Source organism: Elephas maximus, chromosome 3, assembly GCF_024166365.1.
Source record: "Elephas maximus indicus isolate mEleMax1 chromosome 3, mEleMax1 primary haplotype, whole genome shotgun sequence".
In the NCBI taxonomy this organism is placed as follows: domain Eukaryota; kingdom Metazoa; phylum Chordata; class Mammalia; order Proboscidea; family Elephantidae; genus Elephas; species Elephas maximus.
Genome location: NC_064821.1, coordinates 100,648,460 through 100,674,961, shown reverse-complemented (window position 1 = coordinate 100,674,961; position 26,502 = coordinate 100,648,460). Strand labels below are relative to the sequence as shown.

General features: G+C 40.7%; 1 protein-coding gene across 1 annotated transcript in view; it reads left to right on the top strand.

The window, feature by feature from the left end:
- The window catches only part of FYB2 (FYN binding protein 2), a 160,162-nt gene that overhangs the window by 94,669 nt on the left and 38,991 nt on the right, over positions 1 to 26,502 (top strand). The window contains exons 6-13 of the mRNA XM_049879373.1: positions 4,235 to 4,269; positions 6,958 to 6,989; positions 11,259 to 11,361; positions 14,501 to 14,660; positions 16,384 to 16,498; positions 16,589 to 16,629; positions 17,989 to 18,052; positions 19,180 to 19,278. Coding sequence (XP_049735330.1) covers positions 4,235 to 4,269; positions 6,958 to 6,989; positions 11,259 to 11,361; positions 14,501 to 14,660; positions 16,384 to 16,498; positions 16,589 to 16,629; positions 17,989 to 18,052; positions 19,180 to 19,278 — 649 coding nt within the window. The remainder of the gene's footprint in view (positions 1 to 4,234; positions 4,270 to 6,957; positions 6,990 to 11,258; positions 11,362 to 14,500; positions 14,661 to 16,383; positions 16,499 to 16,588; positions 16,630 to 17,988; positions 18,053 to 19,179; positions 19,279 to 26,502) is intronic.

Genomic DNA, 26,502 nt, shown 5'->3' with positions numbered 1-26,502 from the left:
GTCTGCCTTTGTACTTTATATTCCTACCTTGGGAGCAAGTTTTGATGGCAAAGCCTACCATTGGAGAACCTCCACTTTGTTAAAAGGCAGTATTGAAATTATGAATACTTTATTAACCGAGGGTTTATTATCTTTGTTTACTAGTCTTGGCAAGTATGAACTCCCTAAGCCTCAGTTTCCTCATATCTAAGACAAAATAATAATATTATCCACTTTCCAGGTAGTTAGAACAAGCAAATGAGAATATGATTTTAGTTCTTAAAAAAAACACAGAATGGTAAAATGAATTGGTGGAGGAAGTAGATTATCACTTTTAAAACTGGAAAACAAATCCATACTTGGATTGATATGGAACATACTATATCATAAGCAGTTTTTAAAGTATTAATAGGTAAGCAAAATTTTTAAGGGAAGTAATTGCAAAAGAAACTGCTTTGATTAAAAAAATCAGCAAAAATAAAAGTGGACAAATACCCAGGCACATATTATTCATTTTCCAGGTAGAAGTTAGCTCCACTGTGAAAATGTCAATTCTACCCAAAGCAATCTACAAAGGCAATGCAATTTCAATTCAAATACCAACAAAAACAATAACAGAAAACCAACAGCATTCTTTAAGGGATGGAAAAACTAATCACTAACTTTATATGGATAGGGAAGAGGCCTCAGATAAGTAAAGCACTATTGAAGAAGAAGAATAAAGTAGGAGGACTCGCACTACCTGACCTCAGAACCTACTATACAGCTACAGTAGTCAAAACAGGCTGGTACTGGTACAATGACAGATATATTGATCAATGGAACAGAATTGAGAATCCAGATGTAAATCCATGCAACTACGGTCACCTGATCTTCAACAAAGACCCAAAGTCCATCAATTGGGGGGAAAGACAGTCTTTTTAACAAATGGTGCTGGCAAAACTGGATGTCCATCTGCAAAAAAATGAAACAAGACCCATACGTCACACCATACACAAAAACTAATTCAAAATGGATCAGAGACCTAAATATAAAACCAAAGATTATAAAGACTACACAAGCAAAAACAGGGTCAATGCTAGAGGTCCTAATACATGGTATTAACAGGATACAAACCTTAATTAACAACACACAAACACCAGAAGATAAACTGGATAACTGGGAACTTCTAAAAATTAAACACTTATGCTCATCAAAAGACTTTACCAAAAGAGTAAAAAGAGAACCTACAGACTAGAAAAAAATTTGGCTATGACAAATCCGACAAAGGTCTAATCTCTAAAATCTACAGGAAAATCTAACACCTCTACAACAAAAAGCCAAATAATCCAATTAAAAAATGGGCAAAGGATACGAACAGACACTTCAGCAGAGAAGACATTCAAGCAACTAACAGACACATAAGGAAATGCTAAAAGTCACTAGCCATTAAAATCCAACACCTCTACAACAAAAAGCCAAATAATCCAATTAAAAAATGGGCAAAGGATACGAACAGACACTTCAGCGGAGAAGACATTCAAGCAACTAACAGACACATAAGGAAATGCTAAAAGTCACTAGCCATTAGAGAAATGCAAATCAAAACTACAGTGAGATACCATCTCACCCCGACATTATTGGCATGAATCAAAAAAAAAAAAAAAAAAAAAACGGAAAATAACAAATGTTGGAGAGGCTGAGGGGAGATTGGAACTTTTATGCACTGCTGGTGGGAATGCAAAATGGTACAATCATTTTGGAAAATGGTATAGCACTTCCTTAAAAAGCTAGAAATAGAAATACCATATGATTCAGCAATCCCACTCCTAGGAATATATCCTAGAGAAATAAGAGCCATCACATGAATAGACGTAGGCACACCCATGTTCTTTGCAGCATTGTTCACAATAGCAAAGAGATGGAAACTCAACAGATGAAGGGATAAACAAATTATGGTACATACACCCAATGGAAAACCACCTAACAATAAAGAACAATGATGAATCTGAGAAGCATCTCACAACATGAGTGAATCTGGAGGGCATTATGCTGAGTGAAATAAGTCAATCACAAAAGGACAAACATTGTATGAGACCACTAATATAAAAACTCATGAAAACATTTACACACAAAAGGAAACAATCTTTGATGGTTACGAGGAGGGGACAGGTGGGGAGGGAAAAACACTAAATAGACAATAGATAAGTGGTAACTTTGATGAAGGATAAGACAGTACACAATATTAGGGAAGCCAGCACAGCTTGTCAAAGGCAAGGTCACGGAAGCTCCATAGACACAGCCAAACTCCCTGAGGGACCAAATTACTGAGCTGAGGGCTGTGGGGACCATGACCTTGGGGAACATCCAGCTCAATTGGCATAACATAGTTTATAAAGAAAATTTTCTACATCCTACTTTGGTAAGTAGCAACTGGGGTCTTAAAAGCTTGTAAGCAACCATCTAAGATACATCTAGTGGTCCGCCCTGTCTGGAGCAGGGGAGAATGAAGAAAACCAAAAAGAAAAAGGAAAGATTAGCCCAAACGACTAATGGACCACAATGACCACAGCTTCTACCAGACTAGGTCCAGCATAACTAGATGGTGCCCAGCTACCACCACCGACTGCTCTGACAGAGATCACAACAGAGGGCCCCAGGCAGGGCTGGAGAAAAATGTAGAACAAAATTCTAACTCACACACACACAAAAAAAGATTTACTGGTCTGACAGAGACTAAAGAAATCCCGAGAGTATGGCCCCCGGACACTCTTTTAGCTCAGTAATGAAGTCACTCCTAAGATTTACCCTTCAGCCAAAGATTAAAAAACCTGTTTCCATCAAGTCGATTCCAACCTGTAGGACAGAGTGAACTGCCACATAGAGTTTTCAAGCAGTACCTGGTGGATTTGAACTGCCAACCTTTTGGTTAGCAGTTGTAGCACTTAACCACTATGCTACCAGGGTGTCCAGCCAAAGATTAGACAGGCCGTAAAACAAAACTAGACTAAATGGACATACCAGCGCAGGGGCAAGTACTAGAAGGCAGGAGGGGACAGGAAAGCTGGTAATGGGAAACCTAAGGTCGAAGGGGAGAGTGTTGATGTGTCGTGGGGTTGGCAACCAATGTCACATAACAATATGTAAATTAATTGTTTAATGAGAAACTAGTTTGCTCTGTAGACCTTCATCTAAAAAGTTAGCTCCCTGTATCAACACTTACTTGCCGACAGTCCCTAAAGAAAACCTAGAATTTTATTTATTTTACCAATGTATTGAATGTTTAGAATAATAAAGGCTTAAACATGCAACATGTTGTTTGGTCAGTTTTTTTAAACTAAAGTTTCAGGACTCTAACAGCAAGAAGATAAAAGAAACGAGGAAGGAGGAGCCCTGCTTATCACACGGGCATATTCATTAGCAGTGGGGCGGGGGGAGGGTGGGCGGGAGGACTTCTATAGTTAACTTTTATGGAAAGAAAAATCAAATAAATAATTTTCTCCAAAAATTGCATCACTTTCTATACAACGTCCAGAGCTCTGCTAGGTGTAGTATGTCTACCGTACTATCTCCCTTAATCTTCCCATTAGCTCTCTAAGGCAGGGACCAACTGGCTCGGATTGACAGATGAGCAAACTGAGGCTCAAAGCAATGAAGCCATCTGTCTGAAATCCCATAGGTAAGAAGTGGGAGAAATGAGATGGAGCCCCAGTTTTTGCCACTGCCAGTGGTTGTTCATATTAAGCTTTGCCTTGTGTCATTAAACTCCACAGAGCCATCTGAAAAATTAAAAGATATTCGAGCCTTAGTTGGTGGTCTGCTCTTTTTAAAATGTGTTTAAGAGAATGGAACACTAGTGGAGAAAGACCACTTGTGGCATGGTATGGAGTTCATTTTGTTGAAGTGGGATTTAGGCTTTTGTTTACCTGCATACCTTCCCCTTTCCTTTCACGTTTGCCTTCTGACTGCTGCTTCTAAATTTCGGTGCTTTCTCTTAAGCATAGAGTAGGAATCTATGGACCAAAGCAGGAAATTGAAAATTTTGCATATGTTTTCATCAACTGTAAATTCCATCCTGGAAATCCCCCCAGAAATTAACACCATGATCAGTAACCCCAGAATTTCCCAAAGCACTGAGCCTTCTATAAATCAATGTTCTGAAGGCCGAGTAAATGGAATACCGCAGTCTTTCATAATTGCTTTAATCCTGAGTACTGTAAGAAATGGGTGGGTTAACTGCCTTCGAATAATTTTTTTTTTTCTGTATTCATTTTAGCAACTTATGAAGTTGGAATTGAAGAACTGCAAAAGGTACTGTTTCCTTCCTCCTTACCAACTTTGTAACGAAATAAAGTAAAACAGGTGTACAGGGTTAACCCTAAAGTAGTTTCTTTTATGAGGGAGGAAAAGTCTTGTTTTCTCCCTATTTCTGAGTCTTTTCCAGAGTCAAGATGCTAAGATTTTGCACACTGAGCCCTGCAATGTTGGAGACAGCAAATGCTTGATGGGATGGGAGGAGGTAGCCCTAATCTAGCCCAGTGCCTGATCTATAGCAGCCAGCACCCACTGGCCTTTAATAACTGGCCTTTCCAGGGAGAAGAGTTCTTGGACACAGTTTAAATTTGTGTATCCTGTGCTCTCAAGAAACTGACCAGACCCTTCAATGTGTATTTCTGGGCTCCTACTCCCTGTTTTTACTCCCTGTTGGGCACTGTGCTGGGTGCTACTTTTGAAGCAATGTAATAGCTTAAGGGCCTGAACCCTTGATTAAGGGCTGTGTGGTCGTGAACCTTCATTTCTTCATCTGTAAAATGGGGGTAATAGATGTACCCACATCCGGGGCTATTGTGGGAATGACAATAAGGTAAATGCAGATACACAGTTTAGTAGGAAGTGCCTGGAACAGAGCATTTTACCTCTCTAAGCCTCAGCGTGAAGTACCTGGGTGGTACAAATGGTTGACATGCTCAAATGCTAACAAAAAGCACCCAGGGTCGGTTCAGAAGAAAGGCCTGAAGATTTATTTCAGAAAAATCAGCCATTGAAAACCCTGTGGAGCACAGTTCTACCCTGACATACATGGGGTCACCATGAGTCAGAATCCCCTCCTTGGCACCTAGTGGTGGTGGTGGTAGAGGCTCAGCCGTGTGCTCTGTAAAATGGAATGTTCTCCATGAGGGCAAGGAGCATAGCTTGTGGTTACTGTGTGCCAAGGAGATGCTCAATGTATAAGGAGTCCGATACTTATTTCACTGAACTGCTGGGAGAACTGTCAGAGTGTGTAAGCACCTAGCGCAGCACCTGGCACCTGGTAGGCACTCACCTAATGTTTTTTAACTGAGTCAGTCCAGGTTCTACTCCTTTCTCTCTTGGTACATTTAGTCTAGTTCCTTCATCTCTCTGCTTTGATTTTGTTATGGTTACTTTTAAGAATTATTCATTAGTGTATATACTTTATAGCTAGACAAATATGAAGGATTTTTTATATTAATAAGAATACCCATACCAAAAAGCAAACCCATGGCCATCACAAGTCTGACTCATAGTGCTTCTATAGAACTGAGCAGAACTGCCCCATAGGGTTTCCAAGGAGCACCTGGTGGATTCAAACTGCCCACCTTTTGGTTGGCAGCCAAGCTCTTAACCACTGTGTCACCAGAGCTGATAAGAACAGAAACATTCTAATAAAATGCTTCACTTACCTGGCAACATTAGCAAATACTAAACTGCTCCGCACAAGTGAAATGACCGAATTTTGCTCCATTCAAATAAAAAATATGCAAGTACTTTTAAATTTTTAAATCATCTAACCCTCAGACATGTGTTATGTTCATTTTGCATTTTTAGGCATGGTGAGTGGGATCTGACTCCACCCTTTCTTGATGACTTGGGGTGCCCTTGAACATAGGAACTGAGAAGGGCATAGTCCATGCTCTTCTTAGGTGATGTTCTTAGACCCTTGTAGGAGTTCAGAGCTAGTTGCTGTCACACCAAACCACCACAGTTCCTGTTTGTTTTCTGTAACTGTCTTGTAGCTCTTCTCTGACAATGATCAGTTCTTGTTATTGTCAATATCCTTGTGTCTAGCAGTGAGCCTTTCACATGGCCAAGCATGTACCGAGTCCCTGTTATGTGCCAGGGAGCACTCAACATGATAGCACTCAATTCTCACAGTTACCCTGTGAGCTGGTATCACTGCCTCCATTTTACAGATGAGAACATTGAGGCTCAGAAAGATTAATAACCTGTAACTAATGTAGCAGAGATACAAAACAAGATTCATCTAACTTACCATTTTACGAGGTTGCCATCCAATTTGCTAGAAATGCATAAGATAAAAATCACTAGGCTCTGGATAAAGACTTTCAGGGCCCCCCTCAAAGGAAAGCATATGAGTTATGTCTGGATTTCTTGGCAGCCATTTTGAATGTGTTGATACTTTTTGTTTTCTCCAGGGTCCTTGGCTAGATTCCAATTAATGGCATCGAATATGATTACGGAATAAATGAGGGACTATATGGTGGTCGTTGGGTCAAAATTTATAAAAGAGCCAAATCCAGATCATGGGAGAGCTGATATTTGATCAAAGGGTACATGATAAGCAAGTTAGGGATACTTCTCGGCATTTGTGTTGCACACTTGCACACACCAATTTTGCCCATGGAAACATTGCTCAAATGCCACCAGTTTATATTTACTTATATGATTTTAAAGTTCTTTATTCTGTAGAAGCGTTCCTGGAAAGGAATGCAGAGAGCCATTTCTTTTTCTAAATCAAATCATACATTCCCTCTGGCGCACACCATCACTTCCAAAATGCTATTTTTCTTTCACTGGCAACAGTTCATAGAACTTTCTCCTTTCAGCGTCTGCCTTCACTCTGTACTGAAACTGCGTCCCTGTCACCTTTTGGCCTGGTCTCTAATGATTTGTAGCTAAACAACAGAGGACTGATTTGGGTTCATTTATGAAAATGACCATCTTCCTCTTTACTTTCAGCCTTGGAAGAGTCGTCACCATCAAGAACTCAGGTGAGTTTTATCTTCAATATGAAAACATTAGTCCAACCATTGCCCCTCTGATGGCTGAACTAGCTTTCTAGCAATTATATTTCTGTGCCCAACCAGAGTTGGTCTCCCCAGTGACCTACCAGGTTCCTGGTGCAGAAAGGTGCTCGGTGACCACGACCTTGCTTTTCTCTCTTGCCTCATGCTAGCCTACACTCTACTCACTTAGTAAACATTTTCTGAGTCCCTGGCATGTGCCAAGCATGGGGTCATGGCTATGATGGAGGCCTAGCCCCAGCCCTCAGGACTCTTGAATAAGTGGGAGGGTCACACAAGTCAACAGGCAAATAGCAACCATGTGATCCCAAAAGACTTACATGCTGTGTGAAGCACGATGCTGTCAAGTCTCTGCCTTTGTTCATGTAATTCATTCATTTATACCCACTGAATGGCCTGGCAAACGTCTACTGATTCTTCAAGCATCCTTGTTCTAAGAAGCCTTCTTTGATTGCCCTCCTTCACAGCCAGGTAATCAAGAGGTAACCAGACTCTGTGGTACCACTGTAAGGTATACATGTTTGCATTAACGTCACTGCAAGTAGTTTCATCGGTGCCCTCCCCACTGCCCTCTTGTCTGTGAACGCCTTTTGGCCAGGGGCCATGTTTTATTGTTCTTCGTATTCCTGGTATCTCTCCTACTTCCTGAGTCCAGACCAGTGTCCTGGCACACAGAAGTGCTCTTCTCTGCCTCTTCAGGGTTCACTTCTATCACTTCCCTGCTGGAGTTAGCGTACTACATTAGAATAATCATGGTTAGTGAGCTCTAGAGAAGCAAGTATCCAAATTTCCTTGTTGAGGCTAAAACCCAAGTGCTGAATCAGATAGAAAATCTGTTTCAGCTGGGTGGGCTACCTTTTTTCTCAAATTCCTGCCCATCTCTAAATTGCAGGACGTCTCCCCGCCCCATCATTACCCTTTAGCACCTAGCACAGTGCTGGAATCATAGTAGGCACACATGCAATGATTAATCATTTAGTATGGTATTTATTAAGTTTTTATTCTTTCAGACAAATTCTGAATCTGGTGAAGGTGTAATGAAAACGCCAAGGAGGGCCAAGGATAGGATGCTGGGCAACATCAACATCCATGTGGGAACTCCAGCTTCTAGCAATATAGTTGTATAACCCTTCTGCTACAACATTTATACAGAAGGAAGAAGAGCCCTCAAAGAAAATCAGAAGAGATGGTCATGTAGGAAGGAAAACACCAGAAGAGAGTGCTGTTCCAAAAGACAATAGAAAAGAATTTTAAGGAGTTTCATTCATTCATCCAGTTACTGGGCACTCTTCTCTACCATTCAGGCCAACTTACATACTAGTTCTTCTGTGGTGAACAGGAACTATGAAGTGAATGTTGGGTTCTAACCCCCACTCTACTTCTTTCTAAAGGTCTAAAATTAATCTGTCTAAAACTCAAGTTTTCTCATCTATAAATAAAAGGCCACAATGCCAGATTCTGAAGGTACAAAAAGAATACATTCTGCATCCTTAGAACAAGATGGGAGTGGCTGGGGTAGGAGTTACTTGGAAGGGAAAACTACCAAAAAAATAGAAAATTAACAATATAACACAATTACTGCTATGGAAATTGTACAAGCACAGAGGTGGGATATGAAAACCAGCCTGGAGGCCCCAGATGTACTTCCTCGAAGAGGTGACAGCTAAGCTCAATGGTGAAAGATGTGTAGGAATTGGCCAGGGGGAAAATGGTAGAAAGTGTGGTTTGGGCATGAGGGAAAGTGTGAGCGAAGACACAGAGTGTCAAAAAGTAAGGCATGTGCAGGAACTTACAGACAGTTTGATATTGCTTGAGACCATTTAATTCATTAATTCACTCCCACTGGTCTGCCAAACTTCTATTAATCCTTCAGTGCAGTATGGGAGCAGCAAGGAATGAAGCTGGAAAGTGGGCAGAGCAGATCCAGGGGGGTACTGAGCTCCTTGATTAATCATTTGGACCAGCCTTGTCCAATAGAAATATAACACAAGCCACATATGTAATTTTAGATTTTCTAGTAGTCGTATTTAAAAAAGTAAAATGAAACAGGTAAAATTAATTTTGATATTTTACCCAGTATATCCAGAATATTATCATATTAGTATGTAATCAATACAAAAATTGTTAATGAGGTATTTTACATTCTTTATTCCATACTAAGTCTCCAAAATTTAGATGTATTTTATACTTACTTACAGGACCTCTCAATTTGGACCAGCCACATTTCAAATGTTCAGTAGCCACATGTGGCAAGTGGCCATTGTATTGGATACCACAGATTTAGACTCTATCATGTAGGTAGCAGGGGAGACACAAATGGATTTTAAAGCAGAGACTAACCCCTCTCCCATGGCATTCCTAGAAGTCACAATATTGCATTTAATTCAACAGTTATTTGATCCATAGTAGCTATGTAGAATCTACTGGACAGGGATTGGGGAATAGGGAGATGGATTACAAAGGACATATACATCAACAAAGGCAGGTCAATGCCTTAGTGGAAATAACAGCAATGTGCTATGGGAACACAAGAATCTGGTAATTCTGATCACTGTGATTCAGTGAAGAAAAGGACACCAACAATTATTGAGGGTCCATTGTAGGCTACGAACACAACTAGACTTTCAAATTTTTTATCATGTTTCATTCTCGTAACAACTGTGAAGATTGGCATTGTGACCTTTTATTTATAGATAAGAAAACTTGATTTCTAGATAGATTAATTTTAGACCTTTAGAAAGAAGTAGAGTGGGGATTAGAACCCAACATTCACTTCACAGCCCCTGTTCACCATGGAAGAACTAGTTATTTGAGTTGGCCTGAATGACAGACAAGAGTGCCCAGTAACTGGATGAATGAATGAAACTCCTTAAAAAGTCTTCCTCTTGTCTTTTCAAACAGTACTCTCTTCTGGTGTTTTCCTTCCTTCATGACTACCTCCTCTGATTTTCTTTGAGGGCTCTTCTTCTTCCTTCTATATAAATGTTATAGCACAAGGGTTGTACAGTTATATTGCTAGAAGCTGGAGTTCCCACATGGATGTCGATGTTGCCCAGCATCCTGTCCTTGGCCTTCTTGGCGTTTTCATTATACTCTCCACTTTGACCCTCTCATGTACTCCCCCACTGCAGCTATTATCTACATATCAGGGCATGCCAGTCATCCTGACTGAGTGCTGCTCTGTGCCAGGCACTGTGCTGTAGCTACCCAGACTTACATACCATTTCTGCTACAGATACACAGATTAATACACAGATTATAGCCTTGTTATAGCTCAAGTTTAGGTAGTTGATGAGGTAAAGAGGAGGAACTGGAGAAAATCCATAGAGAGATATAATACAAGATAGACAAAGCATTATGGGAGCAGAAATGAAGGCATGACTGTTTAACAGAACCAGGGAAGGATTCTCAGAAGTAAGATGATTTAGACAAATCAAAAAGGGAGTTGTGTTTGCAGCAATATAAAGTATGGATGACATGTCTGATAAAGGAAATGGAGAGTTGCTCAAAATAGAATCGTAGATTTGGGGAATTATGAGAGTCTAGACAAGAGCGTTCAATATCGAATATACATGGACTGCCAAAAGAACAAACAAATCAGTCTTAGAAGAAATACTACCAGAATGTTGCTAAGAAGCAAGGATGGTGAGACTTTGGTTGTCTTACTTTGGACGTATCATCAGGAAAGACCAGTCTCTAGAAAAGGACATCATGTTTAGTAGAGGGCCAATGAAAATAAAGGGACTCCCTAGATGAGATGGATTGACACAAAAGCCACAGCAATGGACTCAAACATACCAACGATCATGAAGATGGCACAGGACCAAGCAAGGTTTCATCTGTTACACATAAGGTTGCCAAGGGTTGAAGTGACTCTATGGCCACTAACAATGGAGAAGAACATAAGTGGGGGAGAGGAGTAGAGGGAGACGGGAATGCAAAGGAATGTAAGGGCCAGATCATGATGGGACTTACATTTGATCCTACAGGCAATGGAGAGTTATTAGAAGATTTTAAGTAGAAATTGACATTCTGGCATTGAGTGGAGCAGGTAGAAATTCAGGGAAGCTATTCATATGGTTGGCCTAATACTGACCCACTCATCTTAAAACAGACAAACAGGATTGATGCCTGTTAAATTCATTTTTTCCATTTATTTCATTTAGGATTGAGTGGTGCACTGTCATCTAAACACTCTAAGCTTCACTTTTTCCCTGGTATCTTTCCACGTTTCAGCCCTAAACATGAAGGCGAAGATAAAAAAATGAAGGAGAATGAACCATGTCAACTGGAGTCTCAGAAAATAGAAAAGAACCCACATGTAAGCCATCTTTTCAAGGTATCTGTGTTCTCAGATTTCTGGCCAAACAGTATAGTTCACATGTGTAATAATTCATAGGGGAACTTTTAGAGGCTGAGACATGCAGATCTTCAGAGAGAATGTCAGAAGATACAATGGGTGTTAGGCATTTTATGAAGAAAATGAGTACAATGATGACACAAAGTTCTAGTCCCAGATTTTCCATGATTAGCCTTGAGGTCTTAGAAGCAGGGCTAGGACTAGGATGAGGCAAGAAAAGTGCCCAGGGTGCACCATTTAAGGAGGCCCTCACTCCCAGGTCCCGACTGTGCCCTTGCTGGACCCTGAAATGGGTGTCTCCTTAAATGTTGTACTCTAGGCCCTGCTTAGAAGAGTGACATAGTCTATGAGTTCAGTCATCTCATCTGTGAAATGAGAATAATTAATCCCTACCCAACTACCACGGAGCCCTGGTGGTGCAGTGGTTGAAAGCACTTGGCTTCTTCTAACTGAAAGGTCAGTGGTTCAAACCCATCAGCCACTCCCCAAGAGAAAGATGTGGCAGTCTGCTTCTGTAAAGATTACAGCCTTAGAAACCCTATGGGGCAGTTCTACTCTGTCCTATATGTTTGCTATTAGTCGGAATCGACTCAATGGCAAACAAGTTTTGCTTTGTTTTGTTTTTTACCCAACTACAGTCCCCACTACAGCTCCAATTCTATCTTGCTTGGGGTGATAAAATGAATAATGTGCATGAAAGTACTTTGTAAGCTATAAGCTATCATAGAAATGAAATGTAGTGCTGTTGCTTTTATTAATATTAAACCCTATGTGTATATATGTGTATTTGTCCATATCCAGTTGACATTATCCTCTTCAAAGTAGTTAGTGTGGTGGGAGGCTTAAACAATACATACCAGCTGGCCTACTACCAGTGCTCAAACTTTCTTCCATACCTGTTTGAGATTTGCCTACATTTTCATCTCTTGATACAAAATTATCCCAGTGCCATCTGCAGGGTTGGGGTGAATCAAACTGCTGTAGCTCTGACTTGGTGTGTAGGCCCAGAGGCTAGGCTGGACCAGGTTAGTATTTATACAGAGTATCAACATGCAGGATAATTCAGAGAATGGAGAAGTCATTAATCAAGAAAGACAGGGATGCCCAGCTACCATTATTGAATGTTTTGATCAAAGATTCTGCAGAAGAATCCTGGTCAAAAGGGAGAAATTGCAGACCAGAATTTCAAATTCTTATAGACTCCAGAGTTTTTGGAGCCACGGAGGCTGGATAAGTCCTTGAAACTATTGTCCTGAGATAATCTTTAAGCCTGAAACCAAAAATATCCCCTGAAGCATGTTAATGGGGGAGGAACAACTTGGAGAAGGAGAGTGAGAATGTTTGCACAACTCAAAGAATATAATCAATGTCACTGAATTGTATACGTAGAAATTGTTGAATTGGTGTATGTTCTGCTGTGTATATTCTCAACTACAACATCAAAAATAAACTAAATTTAACAAAAAAGAAAGACAGGGATCAGAGCCAGGGAAGTAGCATCAGATGTTGAGTCTAGGGAGTAGTGGCAAGGCCCTAAATGGGTGATAAGGCAGAGATCAGGAGAGGTTAATTGGAAGCATATGAGTGAGGCAGTAGAGGAGCATGCTTAAGGATACCGACCAAGAATGGCAGAGGCAGGGGCCTGCTCTTTTTCAGTGCTGGCTGTATGGCACAAGCCAAGTATGGGGCCAGGCCACCACCAAAGGGACATATTCCCATTTGTATGGGGTGGGTTTGAGTTTTAGAAATAGTCAAGAGCTATTTGAAATATGTTAGGTAAACGAGTGAGTGGTCTAGCTGGGCAGTCCTCTTTATAGCCAAATATAAATTATAAGTCAGTAGATACATCAGCCACTGTGATTCAGATGACTCTAAGAAACATTCTCAAGGACAGTCCCAAGTGATTCAGTGCAGTATTTCAGTCAGGGACTATATTGAAGGATGGTGGTCACTATATTTATATAAAACAATTTCTGCATTGATAAATGGAAATGTTCTAATTCTTCTCTGTCTCCAGTCTCTCTTTTTTGTCAATCTATTCAGATCTTTCTGAAATGCAAATCTGTTCAGGTTTCTCCCCCACCTGGATCTTCATAATTCTAAGATGAAGACCACACTCTTTGCCTTTCATTCAAGACCCTTCATAACTCAGCCCCATTCTCTTCTGTCTTTTCAGCCTCATTTCCAGCCTTCCTTCCTTCCACTTTCGCTCCATGCTTTCCTGATGAGCACATACTAACACTTCTCCAAATACCCGGTGTCTTTGCTTATGATGTTTTATCTGCCAACTATTCCTTTATCCCCTCTATCGATCTCATACTTACATTTCAAAATACAGTTTAATAAAACCTGATTTTTGAAGTCTTCCCCAACCCTATCTCCCAGCCAACAGAACCAACCTCCCCTTCCTCCCTGTTTCCATCTCAATCAGCAATCGTGCTGTAAATGACACTTACCTTATTGCAGTTAATTAATTGTTTGCTTGTAATGTCCCATAAGCAGTGTGTGAGCCACCATAGCCATTGCATCTATCTCCAGAGCTCAGCATGTTGTCACGCCTTTAATAAGTGTTTGGCAGATGCTGGAGGGAGGAATGTGGAAAGAAGCAAGAAGGGACAGAAGAGTGGTGGTTGGAAAGATGAAAGGGCAGGCAAAGGGGAGGAAAGGAGGAAGACCGTACAGTACCCCTTAGTGGTCAAGAGCCTGGGTCTTTGGGGTCAAATCGTACCTCGGTAGATTACTAGCTGTGAGAGCAAAGGCTGATTATTTCACCTCCCTAAACCCTTTATCAATTAGACTAATTATATTTTCCCCATGGGGAAGGTTAAGTGAGACAGAATTTGTAAACAGCCTGCTCTGTAGTCAGTGCTGCACTATATCCTCACTGCCTCCTATAGGCCGGACTCTGTGCCAGGCACTCATTGGTCTTTCAGAGGTGAACAGAACAGATGTGGTAAATGCTTTTGTGAAATGTAGAGTCTAGTGGGACAAAACAGGATTAAATAAATAAGTGATTGCTGTACATGAGGAATGAATGAATGAAGACCAGCATGAGTTGAGCCAAGAACTGAATGGCCAAGTCAGAGCCCTGCAGTACCCTCCCTATTGATGTGTTTAGATGGGTGCCTATGAAGGGACACCTGGAAAACTCCAGAAAACTGATGGCCACAAAGGGGAGAGGACCATGCTGGCTGAGAAGCAGGACTGTGTGACTGGTGTCATCCAGACAAAGGGCTGCCCCGAAGACACAAAGCTGGCCAGGCACACCCAAGGCCACTGTAAGTAGCGTTACTTACCTGGTATTCTACACCATTACCTAATTGTTTTAAAGTTGAGCATGACTAGATTTCACTTGTTTTATAAATATTTATTGAATATCATTATGTACCAAGTAATGTACCCTATTGAGGCAGCTATACAGTAATGCAAAGAGCACTAAATGTAGAAGCAGAAGACCTGAGTTCAAATCCAGGCTCTAATACTTAACCAGCTATGTGGTAAGTAACTTCATATTCCTGTAGCTCAGTTTCTTCATTTATAAAGGGGAATCATCATATGGACCTCACAAGGGTTTTATGAGGACCAAATTTAACAGTATGTCACATAGTAAGTGCTCAGCAAATGTTTATTTCTTTTTATATTTACCAGCCACTGTTGTCTTTTGTAGGCCCATGAAATTGACACACTGATGATATAGTATGTGTTATGGATTGAATAAGGAGCCCTGGTAGCACAGTGGTTAAAATGCTCAGCTGCTAACTGAAAGGTCAGCAGTTCGAACCCACCAGCCACTCTGTGTGAGAAAGATGTGGCAGCCTGATTCCATAAAGAATTACAGGCTTGGTAACCCTATAACGCAGTTCTTTTCTGTCCTGTAAGATCACTATAAGGCAGAATCGACTTGACAGCAATGGGTTATGGATTGACTGTGTCCCCCAAAAATCAGTGTTGTAAATTCTAACCCCTATATTTGCAGATGTAGTCCCATCTGGGAATAGGGGTTTATTATGTTAATGAGGCCATATCAGTGTAGGTTTTGTCTAAGCCAGTCACCTCTGAGGTATAAACCAAGCTGATTAGGCACAGAGAAGGAAGAAGAGATGGGGGAAGATAGATACCAGGTCACATGAAGATCACCAAGGGACCAAGGAACAGAAGCTGAAAAGAAATAAGAGCCTTCTTCCAGAGCCGACAGAGAGAGAAAGCCTTCCCCCAGAGCTGGTGCCCTGAATTCAGATTTCTGGAGCTCTGGTGGCACAGTGGTTAAGAGCTCAACTGCTAACTAAGAGGTCAGCAGTTCAAATCCACCAGCTGCTCCTTGGAAACCCTATGGGGCAGTTCTGCTCTGTCCTATAGGGTCGGTATTAGTCAGAATCAACTCAATGGCTATGAGTTTGGTCAACAACAGGAAACTCTGAGAAAATGAATTTCTGTTTGCTAAAACCACCGACTTGTGGTATTTTTGTTTTGGCAGCACTAAGACAGTACAGTATTATTTGTTGACTTTATTCAGGTTGCATTTTACTTTCATGTGAGTCAAGGCTCTTAATTGCAAGTGATAGTAAACAAATCTTACTGCGTTAAGTAAAAAAAAAAAAAAGATGGCGAGGAGCTCACCTAGCAGAAAGCGAACCATCGCTGGATCCAGGGACACAAACGATAACACAAGGACTCAGTCTCACTTTCTCTGCTCCTGGCGGTGTCTGGCACACTGTAGCTACCGAACAACAACAACAACAAAACACCGTAATCAACTCTGGTTTCTGAAAGTATCTGAATCTTAATGACTGTCCTGACTAAAACAAATAAAGTAAAAGATAAATTTTTTAAACACTTATCAATGTATGGAGAACTGGTATGAAAAGAATCCACATTTAATCTGCTTTTTCCCACCCATTCTTGCTTTTATTGCCAGTGATGTGTATGGGTTTGGGTGTATGAATACATTTATGATAGCCGCTGATGAAAGCTCTTCAGGGAAGTTCTCTGTTTTCCTTACAGGTGGGTATGTGGAGGCCTTGGAGGTGACTAAAGAAGCTCCTGATCAAGGGGCATTTATGCCAAGTTCCACCGCAGAGGAGACATATGATGATGTCGAGTGCTCCGAGAGAGAGAGGTAAGTACGTGCCAGCCCTTTGGTGAGCTGACTGTGGTGAGACTTTAAAGTACAACAGATTGATGATCTTTGTGTCTTTTCTCCCCATAGAACAAAGTCGCTCTCTTCTAACTCGTTTGCTTCAGACAGTGGTAAGTATAGAAGGACACCCCTCCTTTCCAATTCCAGTAGGAATTGCCAAGTGCCTCTGTGGCTGATTAGTGATAAGCTGTCTTTTGTTTATACATATTTTTAATGATACCAACCAGTGGGGCGGGGCGGGGGGTGGTAAGCTAAGAGAAGTGGTCCCAAGGTGTGTGCTAATTAATGCATCTAGAATCGTGAGGGTGAAGGTGATGGTAATGGGGTTCTTGTGGTAAAAAACAACTTCACTATGAAATTGCTTTCTTCTTGATCTCTTCACAATGCAAGTCTGATTATGGGCATGTTTTTGCTTAAAACACTTTTATGACTTCCCAGTGCTTTTAACATGGACCTTAATATGGCCTAGAAGGTCTTGAGTGGTCTCCCCTTACCTGCCTTATGGCCTCATCTCACACTGTACTCAAACTTCCTCTTTTTCTAGTTGCACACACCTTTTAGTTCCTCTGATTTGCCATGCTTTTCATACAGGATCTTTCATATGCTGCTTCCTCTTCCTGGAACCTCTGCCTTCCCTCTATTCCCCTGTCCTTGAAGGACTCTTAATCTTGCTTCTAATCTCAACTCAATCATTCCTCCAGGGAATATTCTCCTTAGTTTACAATCTCATAGTACTGTGGACCTCTTTTCATAGCACTTGTCATGGCTGTAACTTTTTATTTACTTACGTAATTCTCCTTCCTCAATCGTTACCTTCTTTATGCTGACCATTTTCTCCAGCCCCTAGCATAATGCCAGGCACATGTTAAATATTTAAAAAAATACTTGTTGAATGAATGAATGAATGGAAAAGTACAAGAGGGCTAGCCAAATGCTACTCTGGGTATTTTTCTTCTTCTTAGAATCTCAGAATTTTAGATGGAGACGTAATCTTAGAAATCATCAAACACAGTGCGCTCATTTTAAAAAGGAAATGGAGGCATGAAGAGCATAGGCTCACTGTGTATTAGAGCCAAGTTTTGAAAACCCTGATGCTTAATCCAACATTCTTTCCATTAGACCCATTGCCAGAGTACACTCAAAGAATATCTGTGTATATTAAGCTTATGTGTTGGACTAGGCTAAGCCCGTACAGTGAAGGGAGAGATTATTCAAGATGTGTCTGTTTCCCCAACATTCAACACAATGTCTGATACCTAGTAGACTGTTATGTATTAAATATGGGAAGAAAGGAAGGAATCTGTTGATAAACCAACTTCCTGCTTATAAAAACATGTGCTTATATTTCAGTAAAAACTGGTTAATAAACAAAAGGTCAAAGTGCCTAGCACCTAGCAGGTATCCAGTAATTTTTTTGTTCAATATGAACTAAACTACTGCCATTATATAATGAATAATTTTTTTTTCAGAAGAAAATAGTGAAGAAATATATGAAGATGTCTATAAAACAAAGAGTAGCCACCCAAAGATAGAGTGAGTCTCTCTCTTTCTTGCCTTTGTAGGCTAATGGTATTTCTTATTAGTCTAGGGAAACTAGAGTTTAAGATAATGACCTGTCCTCCATCTCCCCTCCATCCTTTAGGTAGGGTTTGAATAAAATAAAAAAAAAAAATTTTTTTTTTTTTAGAGTGCGGTAATCAGCTGTTGTAATTCTACATTGTGATCAATAGTATACTCGTAATTTTGTACAACTATTTTTTCACATTGCTTTCTCTTTTGAGAACATTTCCATTACCCAGAGTAGAGGACGTTGATATTGTGTTAAGAAGCAGTTAATAAAGGAGAAGTAAATGATATCAATAAAACTTGCTTCAGTTCTATAGGTGCTTCTCTAGGAACAAGTCAATGTGTATGACATAACCATGTGTTTGCAAGTTAATAAAGCTGTCTCTGGAATTTGGACTTAATTTAATATCTAGTAATTCAATGCTACCAAGAATAATATTTGCTAAAATGGGCCTTATTCATCAAGTTTAGTTATTAAAAGCACATTGTGGAAAGAAAAACAGCAATGGTCAGAAATGAAAAGTTTGAAGGTTGTAGGAAAAAGAGGAAAATGTGAGCTAGGTTGGCTCCTGGGTGGCTGAATGATAGGAATGTATCAGTCTGTCCCCTCCACCCCGAAAAAAAACCAAAAACATACTTAGAAGAACTTTAATCATCAACTGGGCAGTGAGTGTATCACTATTGTTGTATTATCATTCAACAAATTAAAAATCAGCAATGTGTATTTCAGGAGACAGAAATTCCTAGAATGCATTTCTAGTACAGTTTGTAAACTATGCTGCCCTGAGTTACTTTCTCTTCTAAAAGGAAGACTTTGCTCCATAAGCTCTGCAAAACCCAGACCATTTGGGGGAGATGCAAGTTGGTATAGAAATATAATTACTCCCTTCCGAGCTGACTGTGTTTGCTACTTCCTATCAGACTCTAAACAGAGGAGAAAAGAACAGGAGTTGATAAGGCATTTCCTTGCCCTTCCTTGAGGGGATGTGTTTTGGAAATGAAACCAAAGCCTCTGGTCATTTTTAACACAACAGCTTTCTATCTTTGGGACCCTCTCAAATGCCCTGTTATTTATATCCTCTGATTCCTCTTAGTTTAGATGGAAATGAAACACTTAAAAGACTGCGGCAATTCTTCAAGAAAGAAAAGGATAGATTTAAAATGAAGAAAGCCAAGCCAAAAGAAAATGTAAGGTAAAGAGTGCCCTTTTATCCCTTTCCAGGAGAGAGTTAACATGCCAGCCTGGTAAGTTACAGGGCTGATGGTCTCCATCCCGTTCTCAGGAACCAAAAAAACAGTGGCCATTGAGTGGATTCCAACTCGTGGTAACCTCATACCTCTCAGGGTAGAGCTGTGTTCCATAGGGTTTTCGGTGGCTGATTTTTCAGAAGTAGTTGGCCAGGACTTCCTTCTGAGGTGCCTCTGGATGGACTCAAACGTCCAACTTTTCAGTTAGCAGGCCAGATCATTGACCATTTGCATCACCCAGGAGCTCCATTCTTAGGGGATATCAGAAACTAAACCAAAGGCCTGGTTGTCACCTGCCTTGTTCATGCTAATTTTTGAGTATATCACACCCACAGATACTAATGAAAAGGTGACAAGTCCCTTTTGAAAAGCTCAATGAGGATGGTTGTAAACAGGGGCATAGGGAAAGTATTAATTAGCCAAATCCAGAAAGGAAGCCTGCCTCATCATCTTTAGCATATATTTCTGTAGATACTAATCGGAGAATATACCTTCCTCTTGTTAATACTAAGCATTATGTTATTCTGGTAATTACATTCCTTTATGCTTTTTTAGCCCTACAAGACCCAATGGTTTCATTTGGCTACCCTTCCATATTCTGATTTGCCTGTCCTGAGAGCAGCAATGTGTGGAGAGGGGGGATGAAATTTTCAGCTGAATGGTTCACATATTTCAAAGCATCAGACCTGGAAGGGACACTCCAAGATCACCTAGGCTAATGGCTAGACTTTGGGGAGATTACAAATTCACCAGCAGTGGAAACAGATGGGAGGCCTGGATTCTAGAGTCTAGTCTCAGCTCTGCAATTTATTCAGTATGCAGGCACGGACAAATCACTTCTTTGGTGCTCACAGGGCCCCAGTTTTCTCTTGTACACAATGATAGGGAGACTGGGTGATTTCTGGAGGTACTTTTCTTTCTAATCTATGTAAAAATAGATGTAGATCTGTATGTTATAAATCAGGAAATGGAGTACAGTGGATGGTAAAATAATCTGTCCAAAGTCATTTGATATATTGAGATATTACCTTACTTTATATTACCTTGAAGTTCTTTTCAATTATAAAACTTCAAAATTGTGATTGTAAAGTCCAACTGCCTGTTGGATCCAACTCTGCCAAAAGCTCCGCTAGAACATGGCCTTTGTCAATGTAGTCCTGATGATGGAAGAAGAGGGAGTTTAACTCCATGGTTCAGTAAGACCTACACACAAAGGCAGATCTCAGCCTAGGCAGATTAGATGATTCCTGGCAGAGATTTTTGGAGATGATAAACTGCAGTCCCTTAAAATTTTGGTCAAGGTAAGGATGCTGACCTTTTTAAAATGCAAATCTTATTTCCTTTTACTTAATATTATTAAGCAGTATCTTAGAAGTTTTAGAATATCACATTTCTTTTCATGGTAAGTAAATACCTTTATGGCTGCTCCCTTTCTACTTCCAATTCTTACCACCACTTCATACACCTACCCTCTGAATTCCTGACGATGCCATGGTGTTTCATGCCTCCTTGCTTTGATCATAACATTCCCTTAGTCTGGAATGTACCTCCCCCAATTTTCTCTGATTATCAAAGTCCTTTTTTAGTCTTCCCTCAAAACTTGGTCAGATAGCTTCTGGTAAGCCTTCTCTGAACCTCCCTACTCAAATCCGGATTATCTGTCTCTCCTCTGTGTTACCATAACCCTGTGCTCTTCTTGCAACATCTGTTGGTATTACTGAGAAACTCTTTTTCTTAGAGTCAGAAGATTCAGAATATGAAAGGAAATGCGCATTACCGCATTACCCACTACCCACGCTTCTCTACAAATTTCCTAACAAGCAAAACTTCTGTGCTTGCCCACCTCTTTAGAAAAGAAATACACTACCCACAGAAAAATATCTTCCATTTTTAAAGAAGCTCTATTAAAATTCCCTTAAATTTTACCATAATCTACCTCTCTGCTTTAATTTTTTAATTAACAGCATGCAGATAGACCAGTATAACATGGAGTTCTTTTTCCTTTTTCTTTTTTTGTCTTTTAAAGAGCAAGAACTCCTCTCTTGAATACCAACCATAACGTATTGCCTTATCTTCAGAAGGAGGCTGTAACCATGAAAATATGACATTTAAGAAGAGTAAGAGGTCTCGATTCTCTCTCTCTGTCCATCTGTCTGTCTCTGTCTTTCACACACACACACACACACACACACACACACACTATTGTCTATTGGGATAGTCATTAAATGACATGATTTATGCATAAAAAAAGTTGTCATTGAGTCGGTTCCAAGTCATGATGACCCCATATGTTGCAGAGTAGAACTATGCTCCATAGAGTTTTTGATGTATCAGGTCACCAGATCTTTCTTCTGAGGTATCTCTCAAAAAACCTGTTTCCTATCAAGTCTATTCTGACTCATATCAACCCTGTAGGACAGAGTAGAGTTACCCCATATGGTTTCTAAGGAGTGGTTAGTGGATTCGAACTGCTGACCTTTGGGTTAGCAGGTGAACGCTTAATGATTGCACCACCACAGCTCAAACCACCAACCTTTCAATTAGTAGTTGAGTGCTTAGTTGGTGCCATGCTGCCAGTCTTAGCTATGCTATGAGTTTTACATGGTAATTATGTGTTAAACCCCTCTCATTCCCTCTGTTCTGGGCATACTGATCTCCTTGCTCTTCTTTAAATAGACCAAGCACACTCTAGCCTGCATTTGCTATTTCCTCTCCCGAGGAACACCAGTACCCCAAATATCGACATGGCTCACTCCTTACTTATCTTCAGGTCTCTGCTCAAAAGTCATCTGATAAGTGAAGCCTTCCCTGACAATCCTCTGTAAAATGGTATGATGGGTATGGTTTGTGTCAACTTAGCTGGGCCATGGTTCTCAGTGGTTTGGCAGTCATATGATGTTGTGGTCACTTCCATGAGGGAATCTGCTGTGATAGCCATTCAGTTGAAAGGGAGTTTCCTTGGGCTTGTGGCCTACATCAAATATAAGTAGACATTCTGGCAAGGCTCATGGACTTTTTGCTCACACTGGACCCTCTAGCTGGTTCCTGTTAGTCTGACCTCTGGTTCTTGGAACTTGAGCTAGCAGCTTACCTGCAGTCTTGCCTGCTGATCTTGGGATTCATACATCTTCCCAGCCTGTGACCAAGAGTTCTGCTCTCTGACCTGCCAATCTTGGGTTTGCCAGCCTCTGCAGCTACTTGAGTCAAAAGAAGCCTCTATCCTCTATCACATGGACTTGGGACATTCCAGCCTCTACAACTCTGTAAGCCATTTCCTTGAAGTAAATCTCTCTATATATTTATGCAGTTTACTGGTTTTACTTCTATAGAGAACCCACCCGCAGACATTTGGTACCAAGAGTGGTTCTAGAGAAACAAAATTGTAAGGATGATTTTTCTAAATTGTTTCTCAAGTCTGGTTAGTCTTAAAGATGTTGATGACTCTGCTTCCAGCAGTAAAGACAGCACTGCTAATCCATGGTGTGAGGTGGCAATACAAATACACAAAATGTCACCACCAATAGATCAGGTATTGGTGAAGGATGAGGCTCTGGTTGATTGCATGTGTGCTACCTTTCTACAATTTTGTCATAATGAGAAGTATAAGGAAGCTGGTTGGTTGATCCTATTTTCGCTAGACAAACTGTTGAAAGAAAGAGACGCACTCAGGGCTCAAGCACCACATAAACAACTGCAAAGTTTCCATTTGTTGCCTTGAAAGAAAGCCTTATTTCTTATAGTAACAGAGCTGATATTGCTGAAAACCAAACCTAGAGTCTTATCGTAAGAGTGGGTGAAATACAATGCCAACTCCATTGCCAACCTCCAGAGGTGTCTGAAGTTAAATTGAGGGCATTGATTGGGAAGAGATAAGATTCTGAAACTGGGGATAGGAATATATGGGCAGATAATCAGGAAAATGGGGATGCTGAGCTAAATTCCATTGAATCACTCCTGCCAACAGAACCAGCAGTCTCACTCCCATCTAAAGAGATTACTCCATGTTTGTCTGCTAAACCACCCTCCAAAGTAAAACCATTAGCCCCTCCATCCCCATCTAATGAGATTAATCCAACCGTGTCTAAAGAGCCCTCATCTGAGTCATTGCCTGAGGCATTGCCTGAGGCAGATGTTTACAAGAAAATGCTGAATATTCTCAAAACAATTCCCCACTACTGATTTTGCCTTCTAGACCTACAACTAGACTTAAGTTCCATTGAGCCCCAAAAGGTGAATTACAAAGTGTGACCCAGGAGGGGGTACACTACACTCCAAAAGCACTGCTTGACTTTTCTAATATGTACAAACAGAAACCTGGGGAATATGTGTGGGAATGGCTATTAGGAGTATGAGGTAATGGTGCAAGGAAAATAATGATGGATCAGTCTGAGTTTATTGATACAGGCCCCTAAGCACAGATTCCTCATTCAGTGTTTCAGCTCAAGAAGTTAGGAAAGGATCTAATAGTTTATTTGGTTGGTTTGATGAAGCATGGATTATGCAGTGGCCTACACTAAATTAAGCTGAAGTACCAGGCCTGCCTTGGTATACTATAGAAGAAGGTATCCAAAGGCTTAGGGAAATTAGCATGCTAGAGTGGATGGTTTTTTTTCTGGGTTAGAGTGGATTTATTGGGTTAGACCCACAGACCCACACAGAGTGCCCAGAGGACACAAGTTTTACCACAAAAGTGAGAAATAAATTTGTGAAGGGAGCTCCAGCATCCTCAAAGATTGCTGTGATTGCTATTTTATATAAGTCAGATTTGACAGTAGGAACTGCCCTAACTGAATTAAGACACTTAACTACAATGGGGCTGATTGGACCCCATGGTAGTAGGAGCCAAGTGGCTGCACTCAATTGACAAAGACAAGGTGGGGGTGGCTACAGTAATGAACAGCAAACTCAAAGCAGTAATCAGAATAGTCTGACTCATATGGACTTAGGCTGTTGGCTACTTAGTCATGGTGTCCCTAGGAGTGACATACATAGGAAATCTACTAAATATTTACTTGATCTGTACAAGCAGATGAATTCTAAGGTCAAGTGAACAGGAGCCTAACTCAAATCACCAGAATAGGGAGTCATGGTCCGTCGATCAATTTCCAGACTTGAGTGAGTTTAAAGACCCACAACCCCTTGAATGAAGGGGAGGACGGGTCCCCTTGAAGAAGGACTCCAATATACTGCCAAAAATTTATACTGTTAAACTTTCTCTCAGCCTTCCCCAGAGGGATCTATGGCCTTTTATAAGAGTGAATGTTCATTGGGGAAAAGGAAATAATGACTTTTCAGGGATTACTGAATACTGGCTCTGAATTAATACCAATTCCAGTAAGCCCAAAACATCACTGTGGCCCACTGGTCAGAGTGGGGGCATAATGGAGGTCTGGTTATTAGTGGAATCTTAGCTCATGTCCCTCTCACAGTAGGTCCGGTGGGTCCCCAAACCCATCCTGTAGTGATTTCCCCAGTTCCAGGATGCATACTTGGAATAGGTATACTCAGCAACAGGCAGAACCCCCACACTGGATCCCTAACAAGTGGAGTAAGGGCTGTTATGGTACAAAAAACCAAGTGGAAGCCATTAGAACTACCCCTACCTAGGAAAATAGTAAACCAAAAGCAATAGTGTATTCCTGGAGGGATTTCAGAGATTACTGCCACCATCAAAAGCAGTGGATTATTGAAAATTTAACCAGGTGGTGACTCCAATTGCAGCTGCTGTTCCAGACATAGTTTCATTGCTTGAGTAAATTAATACATCTCCTGGTACCTGGTATGTAACTATTGATCTGGCTAGTGCCTTTTTCTCCATGCCTGTTTCAAAGGACCATTATAAGCAGTATGCCTTCAGCTGGCAAAGCCAGCAATACACCTTCAGTTGCCTACCTCAGAGCTACATCAACCCTCCAGCTCTATGTCATAATTTTGTCCCCAGAGACATTGTCCCTTCAACAAGACGTCACACTGGTCCATTACATTGATGACATTATGCCTATTGAACCTAGTAAGGAAGAAGTGTCAATGACTCTGGACTTATTGCTAAAATATTTGCATGCTGTTGTTGTTAGGTGTCGTCTAATCAATTCTGACTCATAGCAACCCTATGTACAAAAGAATTAAACAGTGCCCAGTCCTGCACCATCCTCACAACATTGTTATGCTTGAGCCCATTTTTGTAGCCACTGTGTCAGTCCATCTCCTTGAGGGTCTTCCTTATTTTCGCTGACCCTCTACTTGACCAAGCATGATGTCCTTCTCAAGGTACTGATACCTCCTGATAACGTGCCCAAAATATGTGAGACATAGTCTCACCATCCTTGCTTCTAAGGAGCATTCTGGCTGTATTTCCAAGACAGATTTGTTTGTTCTTCTGGTAGTCCATGGTATATTCAATATTCTTTCCCAACACCACAACTCAAAGGCACCAATTCTTCTTTGGTCTTCCTTATTCATTGTCCAGCTTTTGCACGGCAAAATTGAGGCAATTGAAAACACCGTGGCTTGGGTTAGGCGTACCTTAGTCTTCAAGGTGACATCTTTGCTTTTTTTTAACACTTTAAAGAGGCCTTTTGCACCAGATTTGCCCAAGGCAATATGTCTTTTGATCTCGTGACTGCTGCTTCCATGGGTGTTGATTGTGGATCTAAGTAAAATGAAATCCTTGACAACTGCAATCTTTTCTCCATTTATCATGATGTTGCTTACTGGTCCATTTGTGAGGATTTTTTTTTTTTTCCTTTATGTTGAGTTGTAATTCATACTGAAGGCTGTGGTGTTTGATCTTCATCATTAAGTGCTTCAAGTTCTCTTCACTTTCAGCAAGCAAGGTTGTGTCATCTGTGTTAACAAGTCTTCCTCCAATCCTGATGTCCCATTCTTCTTCATATAGTCCAGCTTATTTGCTCAGCATACAGATTGAATAGGTATGGTGAAAGGACACAATCCTGATGCACACCTTTCCTGACTTTAAACCATGCAGTATCCCCTTGTTCTGTTTGAATGACTGCCTCTTAATCTATGTACAGGTTCCTCATGAGCACAATTAAGTGTTCTGGAATTCCCACTCTTCCCAATGTTATCCATAATTTGTTATGATCCTTACAGTTGAATGCCTTTGCATAGTCAATAAAACACAGGTAAACCTCTTTTTGTATTCTCTGCTT